General features: G+C 42.1%; 1 protein-coding gene across 3 annotated transcripts in view; it reads right to left on the bottom strand.

The window, feature by feature from the left end:
- LOC118249711 (reversion-inducing cysteine-rich protein with Kazal motifs) overlaps nucleotides 1-17,375 on the bottom strand; it is a 121,821-nt gene that overhangs the window by 41,111 nt on the left and 63,335 nt on the right. For all 3 annotated transcript variants that reach the window (XR_007707924.1, XM_050709282.1, XM_035549945.2), the window contains exons 4-5: nucleotides 14,945-14,981; nucleotides 8,622-8,707 (exon numbers count right to left, since the gene is read on the bottom strand). Coding sequence is in view for 2 of the 3 variants with exons in the window: in XM_050709282.1 (XP_050565239.1) it covers nucleotides 8,622-8,707; nucleotides 14,945-14,981 (123 nt within the window). In the remaining variant the exon portion in view is untranslated. The remainder of the gene's footprint in view (nucleotides 1-8,621; nucleotides 8,708-14,944; nucleotides 14,982-17,375) is intronic.

The following is a 17,375-nucleotide window of genomic DNA, read 5'->3' as shown; positions in this document are numbered from 1 at the left end:
TTGGACATGTAAATGACTTTTCTTAGTATGCATGTCTAAGTTGAAATAATAAGAGAGAAGCAGATGACCTGAGCATGTGCAAGAATTGAGTTCAACCAGCAAACATGGCAGGGAAGGCTACCAACAACCACCAGAAACCCCTGAAAGACCAGTGGAAACAAATGCACACACATCAGGGACATTTACATACTTTTATGAGTTCCAGGAAATAGTATGAATATACTGATTATTTATTGGATACCTAATAAATACGTATAATAAATATGTATGTTTTGATTGTATGTAACTCCTGTAGCTCGAATAATTCAGCACACACACTAGGTGAAGTGATCCCCTGTGCGTCCGGTGCCGCAATTAAAGAATGCCTGCTTTCTAAAACTCCAAATTGAGTCTTAGAGAGTTTCTTTGACTGACTTTTACAGTAACATACTAACGCAGGACAGGTCAGACAGAAGCTTCATTAAGTATTCTAATAGTGAGAGAGTGTTCGGGCAGCATCTTCCCCTCTACTCCCTTGTTCTCTGCCAAGCGATTGCAGAGCACTGACTAAGAGGTGAGGAAAAAAACGCTCTAATGTTAACAAAGCCAGGTGTCTACCCAAACAATCATTTATGTTTTCATAGAATATCCACGCTGGAAGGGTCCCACAAGGATCATCAAGTCCAACCCCCGGGTCCACCAAAAAAAATAATCTGCCAGATCAGATGTCTGAGAGCATCATCCAAACGCGTCTTGAACTCCGCCAGGCTCAGTGCTGAGACCACCGCCCTGGGGAGCCTGTCCCTGTGCCTGACCACACTCTCAGTGAAGAACCTTTTCCTGATACCCAGCCTGAACCTTATGTTTATAAGGTCAAGTACCCTTGGATGGTTGGACTCCAGACAACCATTTGAATGTCAACAAAGTCAAGTACCCATGCTCGCAAGAGAGACTGACTCCTTCATTAGCTTGTTAAATGCCATGTTTGGCACTATGGAGAGATGGCTCTTGGTTGAGTCTAGGAACAGCACATACAGCAGCATTATCTAAGCTCAGAAGCGGGGGGTCGAAACAATCACAGACTGTGCTTTTAGTCAAAAGGAACATTCTTTTAGTTAGGATAAACTTCCTAGCCATACCTCCCAAATCTTAAATGTTAATTTTACCACCACACGGCAGCATCACAGTTGGTAACGTTTACAAGGTTCTAATGTTTAGTATTTTACACTAATAGAGAACCAGTCAGACCTGCTAACCCTGATGAAATCCCACTGGAGTAGAAAGACACTCAAGAATCTCATGTGCTTCTTACATATCTGAAGTAAAAACCAGGCAGACTCTATTTGACTTCAGTACTCTTACAGAACAGGAATCACATTTAATTACATTAAGCTTTTCCCCCTACTTTTATTGCTTTGTTCGGGCTTTTCTTTGTACCCTGGTTTGCCCAGCTTGTAAAAGTTTTTCAGTATTTTCAGGATGGCCAAAGCCTCCTTTGTGGAGCTACAGTACACTTCAGCTTTTACTTTGTCCTGGTTTCAGTTAGGACAGAGTTAGTTTTCCTCCTAGTAGCTGGTAGGGTGCTATGTTTTGGATTAGGATGAGAAGAGCGCAGATAACATGCTGATGTTTTAATTGTTGTAGAGCAGTGCTTACACCAAGTCAAGGACTTTTCAGCTTCTCGCTCTGTCCTGCTAGCGAGCAGGCTAGGGATGCAGCAGGAGCTGGGAAGGGACAGACCCAGGACAGCTGACCCAAACTGGCCAAAGGGGTATTCCATACCATCTGACGTCATGCTGAACAATATATAGGGGTGGCTAGCTGTGTGTGGGGGGGGGGGCTGGCTGCTCGGGGATAGGCTGGGCATCGGTCAACGGGTGGTGAGCAATTGCATTGTGCATCACTTATTTCGTACACATTATTACTATTAATACTATTATTATTATTATTATTGTTATTACTATTTTCCTGTCTTAATAAATTGTCTTTATCTCAACTCACAGGCTTCACTTTCCCGTTTCTCTCCCCCATCCCAGAGAGGGAGGGGGGAGGGCGAGCGAACGGCTGTGTGGTGTTTAGCTGCCAGCCGGGCTAAACCACAACAGTCCTTTTGGTGCCCAACGTGGGGCTCGAAGGGTTGAGATATCAACAGATTTGACCAAAGTGTGTTAAACTAAAATTGGTATAAGTATTCGACCTGCTTAATAGTTGCTAGTCACAATGTTGATTGCCTTAATCTCAAGTCTGCTGTGCCTGTTTCCCAAATTGAGTTTTATAGCACGTTACTTTCTGTATGTGCTCCCTGTCGCACTGTTTATCCTTTCCGGGCCCTGGTTTTAAGATTGTTATGGTACTGTGTGGTGTAACGATGGCTTATGAAATGATGAGATTTCTGGTCATGACTCTAACCTGGTATTTGTACTCAGCACTGTCGTCAACTCTATACTTCGGAAACCATATCTCAGAAACTATTAGCAATTACACCTATTGCCTTTTTTCATCAGGGAGCCAATCTGTGGAGTGGACAGGGGAAGATATTTTTTCCTACCTGTTCACTCTCCCTTTCTCCTTCACCACCCTCTTATCCCCCGAGCTAGTTACGGTAGCTCTCCAAGATGTTGAATATCCTTGGGATACTCAGACCAGCATGTTCCTGTTGTTATGTCTCCTGAATGCGCTTCAGATTTTGTTTAAGGTTAAACAACTACTTAGGAATCTCATCTGGAGATCTGTCTTGAGGCAGGATAGTTGCGAGTGGCAGGGAGTGTGGGAGGATATGGGCGGGTTTCTAGAGCAGTGGGCACCTCCAGTGTTTTGGACATTCACCCCTGAACAACTGCAAAATCCTAAAAAACTGGTAGAACGCTTGAAAAAAAGGTGTCATGACTCTGGCAGTTCCAAAGTGACACAAATCACTGTGGCGTGCTGGGGTCTGGCTTGTGCCTATCGAGCTGCAATTGATGCTACTATCAACCTAGTGACAGACCCTGCGGCCGTTCCAGCTCCAGCTCCAGCTCCCGCAGCCGTTCCAGCTCCAGCTCCCGCAGCCGTTCCAGTTCCAGCTCCCGCAGCCGTTCCAGCTCCAGCTCCCGCAGCCACTCCAGCCCCTGCAGCTGCTCCAGCTCCTGCAGCCGCTCCCACTCCTGTGGCTGGGTCAGAGAAACGAACTGTAGCAGTGCAAGTTGTCCCTGCAGAGGATATTCCAACCCCTGTGGCAGACCCTGTGGCTGGGTCAGAGAAACGAACTGTAACAGTGCAAGTTGCCCCGGCAGAGGGTATTCCAACCCCTGTGGCAGACCCTGTGGCTTGGTCGGAGAGGCGAGCTGTAGCAGTGCAAGTTGCCCCTGTAGACAAGGTGAAAAAATGGTATAGAGACTCAGGTCGTTTAGAACGCAGACAGTCTTCTGCTAGGTCTAGGCATGGAGAAGATGAGGCTGGGCCATCAAATGTGCAGGAGGATGAAGATGAGGATGAGGATGTCAAAAAATCAACAGTAACTACCCGAACCCTATACCAGCGTGAGCTACGAGATGTGCGAAAAGATTTTGGTCGCTGTATAGGTGAGCAGCTTGTCACCTGGCTGCTCCGGTGCTGGGACACTGGAGCCAACGGTGTGGAATTAGAGGGCCAGGAAGCCAGGTGGCTGGTATCCCTTGCTAGAGACACCAGCATTGACAAAGCAATTGGAGATGGAGCACGATCTCACAGCCTCTGGAGGCGTCTCCTGTCAGCTGTGAAGGAAAGGTGTCCCTTCAAGGAAGAACTTGTATGTCTACCAGGCAAGTGGACCACCATGGAGAAGGGAATTCAGTACCTGAGGGAATTAGCCGTATGGGAAGTAATTTATAAGGACCTAGACGACGCACAAATATCCACAGATCCAGATGAGTCCAGTGTACCCGACCCATGTGGCAGAAGTTTGTACGGAGTGCACCATCATCATATGCCAGCTCATTGGCAATAATAACCTGGAAAGATGGTGACGAACCCACAGTGGATGAAGTGGCTAAACAACTCCGGCGGTATGAAGAAAATCTCTCCTCTTCCCTACAGGCCTGCATCTCGGCTGTGGAGAAACTCTCTGAAGAGTTCCACCAACTTAAAGAGAATTTATCTTCCCCCCCACCTGAACGAACCAGTGGCCACCAACTAAAAGAGAATACTTTGGAGAAACTTTCTGAAGAGGTCCACCAACTTAAAGAGAGTTTATTTTCTTCCCCACCTGTACAAACCAGTGTCTCGGCTATTAGGGGTAAACGTTCATCCGTGCAAAGACGACAATATGGTGGTTACACACGCCGCGCCACCCTGTGGTTTTACCTACGTGACTATGGAGAGGACATGAGAAAATGGGATGGAAAATCTACTGAGACCCTAGAGGCACGGGTACGTGAGTTGCAAAAGAAAACAATCGGGAGAAAGGGGTTCTCTGAAAGGTTTGCTGCTCCAACTTCCAGCAGGCAGTCCTTCAAACACAGAAACGAAGATTCTGACCAGGACTAGAGGGGCCCTGCCTCCAGCCAGGGGGAGGAAAGGGACAATCGAGTTTATTGGACTGTGTGGATTCGATGGCCTGGCACGTCTGACGCACAGAAGTATAAGGCTCTAGTAGACACCGGTGCACAATGTACTCTAATGCCATCAAGCTGTAAAGGGCCAGAGCCCATCTGTATTTATGGCGTGACAGGGGGATCCCAGCAGTTAACTGTATTGGAGGCTGAAGTGAGTCTAACCAGAAATGAGTGGCAAAAGCACCGTATTGTGACTGGCCCGGATGCTCCGTGCATCCTTGGCATAGACTATCTTAGAAGAGGATATTTCAAGGACCCAAAAGGGTTCCGCTGGGCTTTTGGCATAGCTGCCTTAGAGACAGAGGACATTAAACAGTTGTCTACCTTGCCCGGTCTCTCAGAGGACCCTTCTGTTGTGGGGTTGCTGAGGGTTGAAGAACAGCAAGTGCCAATCGCTACCACAACTGTGCACCGGCGGCAATATCGCACCAACCGAGACTCCCTGATTCCCATCCACGAGCTAATTCGTCAACTGGAGAGCCAAGGAGTGATCACCAAGACCCATTCACCTTTTAATAGTCCCATATGGCCATTGCGAAAGTCTAATGGTGAGTGGAGACTAACAGTGGACTATCGTGGCCTGAACGAAGTCGCCACCACTGAGTGCTGCAGTGCCGGACATGCTAGAACTCCAGTACGAACTGGAATCAAAGGCAGCCAAGTGGTATGCCACAATTGATATTGCTGATGCATTTTTCTCCATCCCTCTAGCAGCAGAGTGCAGGCCACAGTTTGCTTTCACTTGGAGGGGAGTCCAATATACTTGGAATCGGCTGCCCCAGGGGTGGAAACATAGCCCTACCATTTGCCATGGACTGATCCAGTCTGCGCTGGAGCAGGGGGAGGCTCCTGAACACCTGCAGTACATCGATGACATCATTGTGTGGGGTGACACTGCAGAGGAAGTTTTCGAGAAAGGGAAGAAAATAGTCCAAATCCTTCTGAAGGCCGGTTTTGCCATAAAACAAAATAAAGTTAAAGGACCTGCACGAGAGATCCAGTTTTTAGGAATAAAATGGCAAGATGGACGTCGTCAAATCCCAATGGATGTGATCAACAAAATAACAGCTATGTCTCCACCAACTAGCAAAAAGGAAACACAAACTTTCCTAGGTGTCGTGGGGTTTTGGAGAATGCATATTCCAAATTACAGTCTGATTGTAAACCCGCTCTACCAAGTAACTCGTAAGAAGAATGCTTTTGAATGGGGCCCTGAGCAACGACAAGCCTTTGAACAAATTAAACAGGAAATAGTTCATGCAGTAGCCCTTGGGCCAGTCCGAACAGGACCAGATGTAAAGAATGTGCTCTACACCGCAGCCGGGGAGAATGGACCCACCCGGAGCCTCTGGCAGAAAGAACCTGGGGAAACTCGAGGTCGACCCCTGGGGTTTTGGAGTCAGGGATACAGAGGATCTGAGGCCCGCTATACTCCAACCGAAAGGAGATATTGGCAGCATATGAGGGAGTTCGATCTGCTTCGGAAGTGGTCGGTACTGAAGCGCAGCTCCTCCTGGCACCCCGACTGCCGGTACTGGGTTGGATGTTCAAAGGAAGGGTCCCCTCTACACATCATGCAACTGATGCTACATGGAGCAAGTGGGTTGCACTGATTACTCAGCGGGCTCGAATAGGAAACCCCAGTCGCCCAGGAATCTTGGAAGTGATTATGGACTGGCCAGAAGGCAAGTACTTTGGGATATCATCAGAGGAGGAGGTGGTCCGTGCTGAAGAAGCCCCACTGTACAACAAGCTACCAGAAAATGAGAAGAAATATGCCCTGTTCACTGATGGGTCCTGTCGTATTGTGGGAAAGCATCAGAGATGGAAAGCTGCTGTATGGAGTCCTACACGACGAGTTGCAGAAGCTGCTGAGGGAGAAGGTGAATCGAGTCAGTTTGCAGAAGTGAAAGCCATTCAGCTGGCCTTAGATATTGCTGAACGAGAAAAGTGGCCAGTTCTCTATCTCTACACTGATTCATGGATGGTAGCAAATGCCCTGCGGGGGTGGTTACAGCAATGGAAGCAGAACAACTGGGAACACCGGGGCAAACCCATCTGGGCTGCTGCATTGTGGCAAGATATTGCTGCCCGGGTAGAGAACCTGGTTGTAAAGGTACGCCATGTAGATGCTCATGTGCCCAAGAATTGGGCTACTGAAGAACATCAAAACAACCAGCAGGTGGATCAGGCTGCTAAGATTGAAGTGGCTCAGGTGGACCTGGACTGGCAACATAAAGGTGAATTATTTATAGCCCGATGGGCCCATGACACCTCAGGCCATCAAGGTAGAGATGCAACATACAGATGGGCTCGTGACCGAGGGGTGGACCTGACCATGGACACTATAGCACAGGTTATTCATGATTGTGAAACGTGCTGCAATTAAACAAGCCAAACGGTCAAAGCCTCTTTGGTATGGAGGACGATGGCTGAAATACAAATATGGAGAGGCCTGGCAGATTGATTACATCACACTCCCCCAAACCCGCAACAGCAAGTGCCATGTACTTACAATGGTGGAAGCAACCACCGGATGGCTGGAAACATATCCTGTGCCCCATGCCACCGCCCGGAACACTATCCTGGGCCTTGAAAAGCAAGTCCTGTGGTGACATGGCACCCCAGAAAGAATTGAGTCAGACAATGGCACTCATTTCCGAAACAACCTTATAGACACTTGGGCCAAAGAACATGGTATTGAGTGGGTGTATCACATCCCCTATCATGCACCAGCCTCCGGGAAAGTTGAACGATACAATGGACTGTTAAAGACTACACTGAAAGCAATGGGTGCTGGGACATTCAAAAATTGGGAAACACATTTGGCAAAGGCCACCTGGTTAGTCAATACTAGAGGATCTGCCAACCGAGCTGGACCTGCCCAATCAAACCTGTTACGCACTGTAGAAGGGGATAAAGTTCCTGTAGTGCACGTAAGAAACATGCTGGGTAAGACAGTCTGGGCTACTCCTGCCTCAGGAAAAGGCAAGCCCATTCGTGGGATTGCTTTTGCCCAGGGACCTGGATGCACTTGGTGGGTAATGCAAAAGAATGGGGAGGTTCGGTGTGTACCTCAAGGGGACCTAATACTGGGTGAGAATAGCCCATGAGTTGAATTGTAGTATGTTAATTATCATATAATACTGTATGTCATCACTACCATGATTGCTATCTATCATAGATGAAAATGGTGATTAATTAGAAGGTATTGGAAAGAGTGTAACCTGAGCATGACATAAATGGTATGGAATAAGGGGTGGATATCTGTCCTGGTTTCAGGTAGGACAGAGTTAATTTTCCTCCTAGTAGCTGGCAGGGTGCTATGTTTTGGATTAGAATGAGAAGAGCGCTGATAACATGCTGATGTTTTAATTGTTGTAGAGCAGTGCTTACACCAAGCCAAGGACTTTTCAGCTTCTCGCTCTGTCCTGCTAGCGAGCAGGCTAGGGGTGCAGCAGGAGCTGGGAGGGGACAGACCCAGGACAGCTGACCCAAACTGGCCAAAGGGGTATTCCATACCATCTGACGTCATGCTGAACAATATATAGGGGTGGCTAGCCGGGGTGGGGGGCCGGCTGCTCGGGGATAGGCTGGGCATCGGTCAACGGGTGGTGAGCAATTGCATTGTGCATCACTTATTTCATACACATTATTACTATTAATACTATTATTATTATTATTGTTATTATTTTTCCTGTCTTAATAAACTGTCTTTATCTCAACTCACAGACTTCACTTTCCCGTTTCTCTCCCCCATCCCAGAGAGGGAGGGGGGAGGGTGAGCGAACGGCTGTGTGGTGTTTGGCTGCCAGCCGGGCTAAACCACAACATACTTTTTTATTGAAAAGTGACTCTAACCATGTAAATTCTCTTTTGGTTCTTGAAACTTTGTGGCTGACATTTATCATCAGTAGTACTTCCTGGGAAGTTTCTTGTATTTTGCAATTTTAAAAAAAAGAGCTTGTGTGATAATCTAATTTTAATGTTAAAAATGCCTGAAGATCACATACAGGGTGAATTCAGAGTTATTTGACATTAACCATGGAAAAAACAATTAGAAAGCCTTACCTGTTTACATGCTTGCCGACATTCCACAGCAATAGCTAGCTCACAGCAACCTAAACCAACCCAACCATCAGACTTCTTCAGAACTCCTTTAAAAATAAAATTACAGTACATATTACAGTAGTAAAAGATCCTGTGCCATCATTTTTCCTTCCCTACCCACGAGTATGTTACTTTTCAAATATGATACTCATGTTCTTGTTTAAAAAGCCAAGTTACATATTACATTTTATTAGAATTTATTAAGTCATTACAAACCAACTTTAAGCAAGAAAAGAAAAATAAGTCCGTGCCTTAATAAATGTAGAACTTGACAATTAAGTACCTTCTATACACCGAATTTAAAGGTGTTTTATCCAAACCATTTTATATGCTCACTGAAAACATCACAGTTTGATAATTTTACTTATGTAATGTGAAGTGTAAGCTAACAGAAACCAACAGGAAAAAAAAAAGTTAAAAACAACATTGTCTCAGACACATCCTTTTACTGGCTTCAATAGCACTATAGTTTCCTATCAAGCTCCCTAACATAGAATATCTTTCTTGATTTTTCTTCCAGCTTCCTCTGTAGTTTCTCTACCCCAATAACACGCTTTCATATACAGAATTGTCTTAAATAAATGTTTCTCATCTTTCTTTCTCTCTTTTTCTATTTTATTTTGCTATTCCCATTTTCCACATTTCTTATCTTAAAGTTACACAGGAAAAGTGATCTTCTGCAGTAAGTTGTTTCATCCCCCTAATCTATATTCACAAATGTGTTAGACATCACAAATAATAATAATAATAATAAAAAATGTATTCCTGTACCTATTTCCTCACATAACATTTATGACAGAAATAATTACACTGAAGGTTTAACCTATGCAGCAAACTGGGACCTGTGGCAAATGGCACACTTTTTTTTTTAAACAACAACAACAACAACAATCATTTAGCTCAAATGAACCACTCATTATTTTATTAATAAACATAACGTGACACACATACATTGTATCCTTTATGTAGAAATAAGAAGGAGGAGGTAAAAGAATCAGTTGCTTAATTAAAAAAAATAAGAGTTCTTAAGCCCAGTAGAAATGCCTTCTTAGAAGAGTCAAATGGGATGCCCAGCTTTGAAAAGAAGAGACAGAGCTGGGTGTAATAAACCATTGAGCTTAAATTTAAATGCTAAGAAAATATTGGGAAAAAGAGTCATCAAAAATCATTGCAAGCAATGGAAAACAATCACCAGTAGGTATGTATTGTGAACAAAATTGCTTTGAACAAAAAACACTTGGCTGGCTCTGCAAACACAGCTGGCATAGAAATGGATTTGTCTTTTGCTTTACCAGTATCAGTCTCATGACATTCTGATAAATTAAGAAAATACATTAATATTAAATTTATAAAGAAGCAGCAAAATCCTCAGCTAAATGAACATATTTTCCAGCAAATTGAAATATTAACTTTTTAAAAATGCAAATTAACACATTAATGCTTGACATAGTAGGTGGAAGGTACAGAGAGACAAAGGCGAAGAACAACTTTTGGATGAAGCCTGCTTGAAGTGCAGCTTGACTACAGTCAGCCTGAAGTAGCGCTGTATCATCTGAATAGGCCAGACCTTCTGGAAGCACTGTAGACCAGTGACACAATGATCTTTTTGAAGATTGTCCAAATCCTCTTTACCTCTGCTCAGAGTCTTGGCTCACCTTTCCAATTCAACCTAGTTGAAAGCAGCAGGGAAGGCCATTAACAACCGCAAATTCAGCTCACCTTCCACTTCCACAAGCAGGGTAAGGAATTTGTTTTTCAGAGATCGAGCATCTTTCTGAAAGTGTTTAAAAACTGTTGTTGTAGATACATCAACAGCTTGTAAACAAAGCTAAAAAATTCTGAGTTGATGAACCGTTTTAAACTAATTCCAAGTCACACACATATATTTAACTACACATCTACAGGTAATTGCCAAAACAGGTACTCACTACTTTCTATTTTAGGCCTAAAAATTGCACTTGTTTCTGCACAACTTTTGTAAGTGGAGCTACACATAAACTCCGTTTGGTGAAAACTGTAATAGTCAGTAGCATATTTATTAGTAATATTGACATTTTAAGTTTATTTCTAAAGATTCTTTTAAGGTAAAAGAAAACTAAGAAACGTTAAATATAATGTGCAATCAATATGAGAACAAGATTTCCAGAAACCTGTTCCAATAACCAGCTATATCCAGGTGAAACACGATAAATCCATCTGTACAGCTTTATTGAAGCCTCCACAATGGTATTGAAGTCAGAAACAGTGGAAGAAAGCTGCACAAAAGTGACAAATTGGAATGCAATCTCTGATACACATTTTGTGATGAGATAATCAAGCTACACTCCGAAAATATGAGAAACAGGATCACAGTGGTCCCCAAGAAACAGAAAAGGAGAACAAAAGAGCTGGAAAAAGAAGAAACCGAGGAACAAGTATGCTTATTTGCATGTGTCAAGAAGTGTACAAGAAAGCCCAAGTCAGAATTTTGATTTCTCTGATGAAGTCTTCTACAGTCTGCTTACAGAAAGTGATAAAACTTAAAAGCAGAACGCAGTTACCATCTAGAATTATAGGTTGCTAGTCTCCCCCCACCCTCTCAACTGGAGCCTCTCAATCACCCTTTGTAAGTAGCTTCTTCAATAACATAATGTGTGCATGGTGGCAAAGAACCTTTCATTTTCTAGACAAGTTCCCCAAAATAATTCACATAGTGTAGGCCTATTAGTTTTAATAAACAAACATTGACAGACTCGTGGTTTTTAAAAAGAAATTCTCCATTAAATCACTGATTAGTATTCACCTTCTTTTTGTATCACAGAATACTTAAATTTCTTAACATCTAATCTTAAGTATTTTGAGGCTTACAGCACAGCATTGACGAGGACAATAAAACATGACTTAACAGTACTGTTTTGTGAGGATGAGCCATACAAGAAAGTTTATAAACCACTATCACAATCAGTTTAAGGATGCAGGAAAAAAAAATCTGAAAAGGAATGATAGCTCAAGTGGTAGCTGTGAGAATATTAACATTTTAAGGTAACTATCACGATGAAGTTTCTGGTAAATCAAACAATTTCAAATCGTTAACAGAAATCAGTAATATCAAGCAGAGAAGAAAGGGAAGAGGAGAAAAGACAATCTATGAGAATACACTAAGGGTATCTCAAGCAGCAAATTATAAGGCAGAGTCCCAAATTATCTATATACCGTGGTATGACAGGATGCCGTTTAAACCCATATGTAAAACAGGTTTTCATCTACATTGTTAGCTAAACAGCTAAGCACTTCATACAGAAAGAAAATAACTATTGAAGTCATCTGTTTATCTGGTCAATTTTCCACAACTGTGTGATAACAGCAACATTGAGATAGCTGTATCATCATTGTGCGTGTGCATGCATCTGTGTGTAAAAACATATTGTGGATGCTGTATTATGAAATAATCAGAGATGACGATCCAGTCAAAACTCAGTTCGTGGCTGTGCTGTAAACTCTATCATGAAATATTTTCTGTATTGAAAGTAGTCAAACAGGAGAAAAATCAGAGAGAAAACCACAGAACTATTGAGGTTGGAAGGGATCTCTGACGATTGCTTAGTCTAACTACCCTGCTAATAGCAAGCTCAGTACGAGCAGACTGCCCATGACCACGTCCAATAAGGTTTTGAATACCTCCACAGCTGGAGACTCTACAACCTCTCTGGGCGTCCTCTTCCACTGTTCAATCTTCCTTACAGCAAAGTTTTTTCTTATGTTTATTTGGAAGTTACCATTGTTCAGTCTGTCCTCACTGACTCTTGTCCTGTCACTGAGATACCTGGTAACAGTAAGTTGAGTAGATTTCCACCTTCTTTACACCCTACAATCCGGTAATTGTACATACTGATAAGATCTGCCCTCAACTTCCTCTTCTCGAGAAGGATAAACAATCCCAGCTCTCAGCCTGTCCTCGTATCATGTTCCAATCCCAGTAATGTTCCAGTCCTTTAATCATCTTACATGGACACCTTGAAGGAGCTTTTTGCTGGACTTGTTCCAGTCTATTCCTGTCTTTCTTGTATGAAGATGCCCAGAACTGGACACAGAATTCCCAGTGTGGTCTCATCAATACTAAAAAGGGGACAAGAAGTCACCTTCTTTGATCTGCTGGCAACGTTCTTCCTAATGCAGCCCAGGTGCTGTTGGTCTTCTTTGCTACAAGAGCAGATCACTGGTGCATGTTCTACCTGTTGTCCACTATGATCCCGAGGCACTTTTCTACAAAGCTGCTTTCTAGCTGGTCAGCTCCCAGTGTGCTGTGGAGCATGGGGGTCTTCCCCAGCTGCAGGACTTCACACTTTTTCCCCATGACATTCCTGTTTGCCAGCTTTCTCTGGTTTGTCAACATCTCTCTGAATGGCAGCACAAGTAACTGGCTTATCAACCACTCCTCCCAGTTTTGTATCATCTGCAAACATGTGCAGGTTGCATTCTGTCCCACCATTAGTGAAAACATTAATAACAGGACTAGAACCAGCACTGACCCCTAGCGTACTGGCCTCCAACTGGACTTTGTGCCACTGATCACAAACCTTTGAGCCCAGCAGTTCAGCCAGTTTTCAATCTACCTCCACTGTCCACTTACCTAGTACATGCCTCAACAGTTTGCCTATGAAAACATTATATAAAAAAAAACAGATTTACATCACCGTTGAAGTAGTTTTCTTTCATAAATGAGAAGATAATAAAATCCTACCACAAAGACACTGAGAGGCCTCACACCAATTCAGAAAGCTCAGAAGACAATTTGGGAGTGGTTCATTAACAAAGACTCCCAATGCTTTTTTGCTTGCTTACACAAACCTAAATTTCAAACCAAAACGTGCATTGCTCAGTTACAGTAAATCCATTACCACTCATTTGTGTGTGGCTATTAAGCTTCAGTGAAGAATGGGTTTTATAGAAGCACAGAATCACAGAATATCCTGAGTTGGAAGGGACCCACGAGGATCACTGAGCCCAACTCCTGGCTCCACTCAGGACCACCCAAAAAATCAGACCATATGTCTGAAAGCATTGGCCGAACACTTCTTGAACTCTGTCAGGCTCGGTGCTGTGACCACTACCCTGGGGAGCCTGTCCCAGTGCCTGACCACCCTCTCTGTGAAGAACGTTTTCTCAATATCCAGTCTGAGATTCCCCTGTCACAACTTCATGCTGTTCTCTTAGGTCCTATTGCTGGTCACCAGAAAGAAGAGATGAGTGCCTGCCCCTCTACGCCCCTCAGGAGGAAGATGTAGGCCATAATGAGGTCTTCCCTCATCCTTCTCTAAGCTGAACAAACCAAGTGACTTCAGCCACTCCTCATACATCTTTCCCTCTAGATCCTTCACTGTCTTTGTTGCCCTTCTTTGGGCACTCTATAATAGTTGTATATCCTTCTTGTATCGTGGTGCCCAAAACTCCAAGTACTCAAGGTGAGGCCACAGCAGCAGCAGCTCAAAATTTATCTGATTTTAGGTGAGATAAAATTACCACAACTCCAGAAGATATTACAGATTTTACTAGTTTTACTTACACCTAAGAAAGCAAATGTCTCTGCATGCAGTAGAATCAAGTTTGCCTCTGAAACAGTGGCAGAAATCTGAGTAGATGTAAAATTACTACATTCTCCTCTTTACTCACTGCCACTTCAACCCATAGCATGCTAATTTCACTCAGTCTTCTAGAAATGACACATGATACAAGAATACTAGTTAAGACCAAGTTCATCTGGTTTTGGTCTCGCCTTTTAACATAACAGTCCTGTCTCAAAACTTATGCTTTAACCTTGTAAATCTGCCTGCACCAAGCATTCTGGTTCTTGTTCTTAGCCTCCACATTTCTTAAATTATGTTTGTCTGGTTTTCACTTTTTCTCCCCATTACTCAGTTTTTTTCTACATGATACCGCAGCTAGAACAAAGTTGCAACAATCCATGATTTTATAAATCAGGTTAAGGTATACTGAAACTAAAAATAATAAAAAGCCTTTAAAGGAAAGAAACTGTGATATTTCTTGGATACATCACAGAAACACACACATTTAATCATACAAAACATATTCAATGTTTTCTAACTAGGAAAAGAAAAGAAGCATTAGAAGAAAAAGATGCAGAGGTAACCCAGTGTAGATTAAAAGAAACTAGAATCAAAATACAGTTTATAATGGAAACAATGAAAGTTAAATTATCATAACATCTATGGGTGCAGGTGGTAGACACTGAAACACACATTTGGTGAAAAACCAACGCAATCCAGTGGTAAGCTGGTATTTCTTACCTGGCAATGAAGAATTTATACAACCCCACACTTCTCCCTGGAAAGTGAAATGCAAATAAGCAAAAGTAAGTCTACAAAATAAAAAAGTTTCTAACAGACAAAAAACCCCAGTATTTTCAGTTTTAACAGTTCTTCCAACCTACGTAACATTTGCTTTGACAAGAAGATTGCCATGTCCAGAACATATAATCAATAGCAGCATTTTTGTAGGTGTAGACCACACTGTGCTTACCTCACCTATGCTAGGTAGTCAACTTTTTCCACCAGTATTCCAGTATTTACAGTATCAAGTAGCAACTGTTTAGACAAAGACAAAGATTTATCTTGAACCAAGACCTGTTGAGAAGCTTGTTACCCTATCACTCCTTTCCACCATTTATTTTAAATAACAAGATCAAGCCATACGCAAAATAAAACAAAGAGGTTTTAAGGTTCCCCAGAGATAGACAGCTTCAGGGAAAGTAGAATCTGCTGGGTTTCCCCTCACCCCGAAGCATTTCTGGTCCTGCTAAATGACCTAAGTGGCTGATGGTATCAAGCATAAGAATTATGTAAATACATATTTTTTTTTGGTGGGGTGGGGAGAGGGCAGGAAAAAAATCAGATGGTGAAGAGCTTACCAAAGAGTTCTTGCCCCATCTCCCTCATTACAGGTATTACCAAGACTACTCAGCTAAAATAATGACTATGGGGGATTATTTTTATTTTATTAATTAATTTTTTTTTTTTTTTTACAGTGGGGTTAGTATAAAGAACTCTCAGGTCAGATGCTGGTCTGCCACAGGTTGTTCTGTTATCTACCCAATAAAAGTTACAAATGTCCTGGAAGATGGAGGTTTAGGCAGCAGAGGAAGGATTCAATCTAAGTTAAGAATTTTAGTTCCCATGTCAAAAACAACTACGTGTTACAACGGGTGTGCTGTGTTAGAAGGCTTACAGAACTAAAAGCTATGTTAGATGGTCAATGTCCTATAACTGGAGTCTTACAACATGATTGTTAATATTGTAGTTAAAAAAGACATGAGTACAAACAACTCTTCAAGGATTACATGTATTTCAGTATAGTCTAACTGAATTCAACTTTTTTGAGCAAGCACTTGGAGAACCTTAATTAGACGAAATTAGAGGAAAATTATTCAGTCAAAGACGACAAGTGACAGGTCTTAAGGGGCTTTAAATGAACTAATGTTAAACATGTTCTTCAAGAGAAAAGGAAAAATTCAATTCAACCATAAGAACAGCAAGCTCTGTTGTCATGCAACGACTCTGTCACCACAGGAATCACTGACTTTCCAAAGTTAAAACTGATCTGTATCTAATCACCTAAAACTGTCCTCCTCTGTATTTGTGGGAGCTTCCCACCTAAAAGTAGAGTCAAAGCTCAAAAGAAGAAGGTAAAGATCTGCCACTTCTACTAGTTACACTCTATTGGTTCAATTGACTTCCTTTATTTCATGAGAAGATGGTCTTCTCTTGTTTTGGCAATCAGTGCACTACTTAATACCTGGCAAAACCCCTTCTATCATATTAACTGAAAGAACAATGTCAGTGCTCTATAAAACAGACCAACTGATTAAATTCATAGCCTATCCACTCTTCGGTGGATTGTCACTACAACACCCTTCCAAAAAAGTGGGGTGGTATCTGAAAAGAACAAACTGTTAACTTAATGTAATATTTAACTATTTTATATCTAGATGTTTTTAAAAATGTTAAAAAAATATTATCAGTGCAGCAATATTAAGATACACACTAAACAGCAAACTTGCCATTTATAAAGACGGTATTGTTAGTTGAAAAAAATTGTATCAATCATTTTCCCCCTTTCAGATACTCTCCAGTGCTGTCTCCTAAAAATCTATTAAACAGATAAATCCTACTCTTCCTATCGGGATAAACAATGAAGAAAAACAGTACCAAAACAAATTCTATACACTACTTTAATATGCTTTCCTGCCACAAGTTTTACTCATACCATCAGCTGTCTATAACTTACCAAGACCTTACAGCTGATGATCCACAGAAAGCAAACCTTTAAAAAAATACTTTTGACACACAGGAGGAAAGGATCTATAAGCAAACATTCTTGCAAAGTAGCCTGCAAAATGCTACGCACAGATTTACTACTACACGTTGCCCATTTGGGCTGGGTATATGCTTCTAAGTAGATGGATTTTTCTCACAGTCAACAATCTATCCATCTGATCTTTTTTAGAAAGGTCTGATTTCTTTCTTGCAATTTTTGTTACTTCCAAACAAAAACAAACATGTTGACATGTTTAAGTTACTAAGACAGAAGAATTAAGAATTAACTATTCCAGGATTAAGAATATAAATGCTAGTGTTTGTCTAATCCTCAATTAGATCATCACCAATATAGGGAACAAATTACTTTCTTTTTCATTCCTTTTTTGAGAATATATTAGGATAT

Source organism: Cygnus atratus, chromosome 2 (assembly GCF_013377495.2).
Source record: "Cygnus atratus isolate AKBS03 ecotype Queensland, Australia chromosome 2, CAtr_DNAZoo_HiC_assembly, whole genome shotgun sequence".
NCBI lineage: Eukaryota > Metazoa > Chordata > Aves > Anseriformes > Anatidae > Cygnus > Cygnus atratus.
This window is presented reverse-complemented; position numbering and strand designations above follow the sequence as displayed.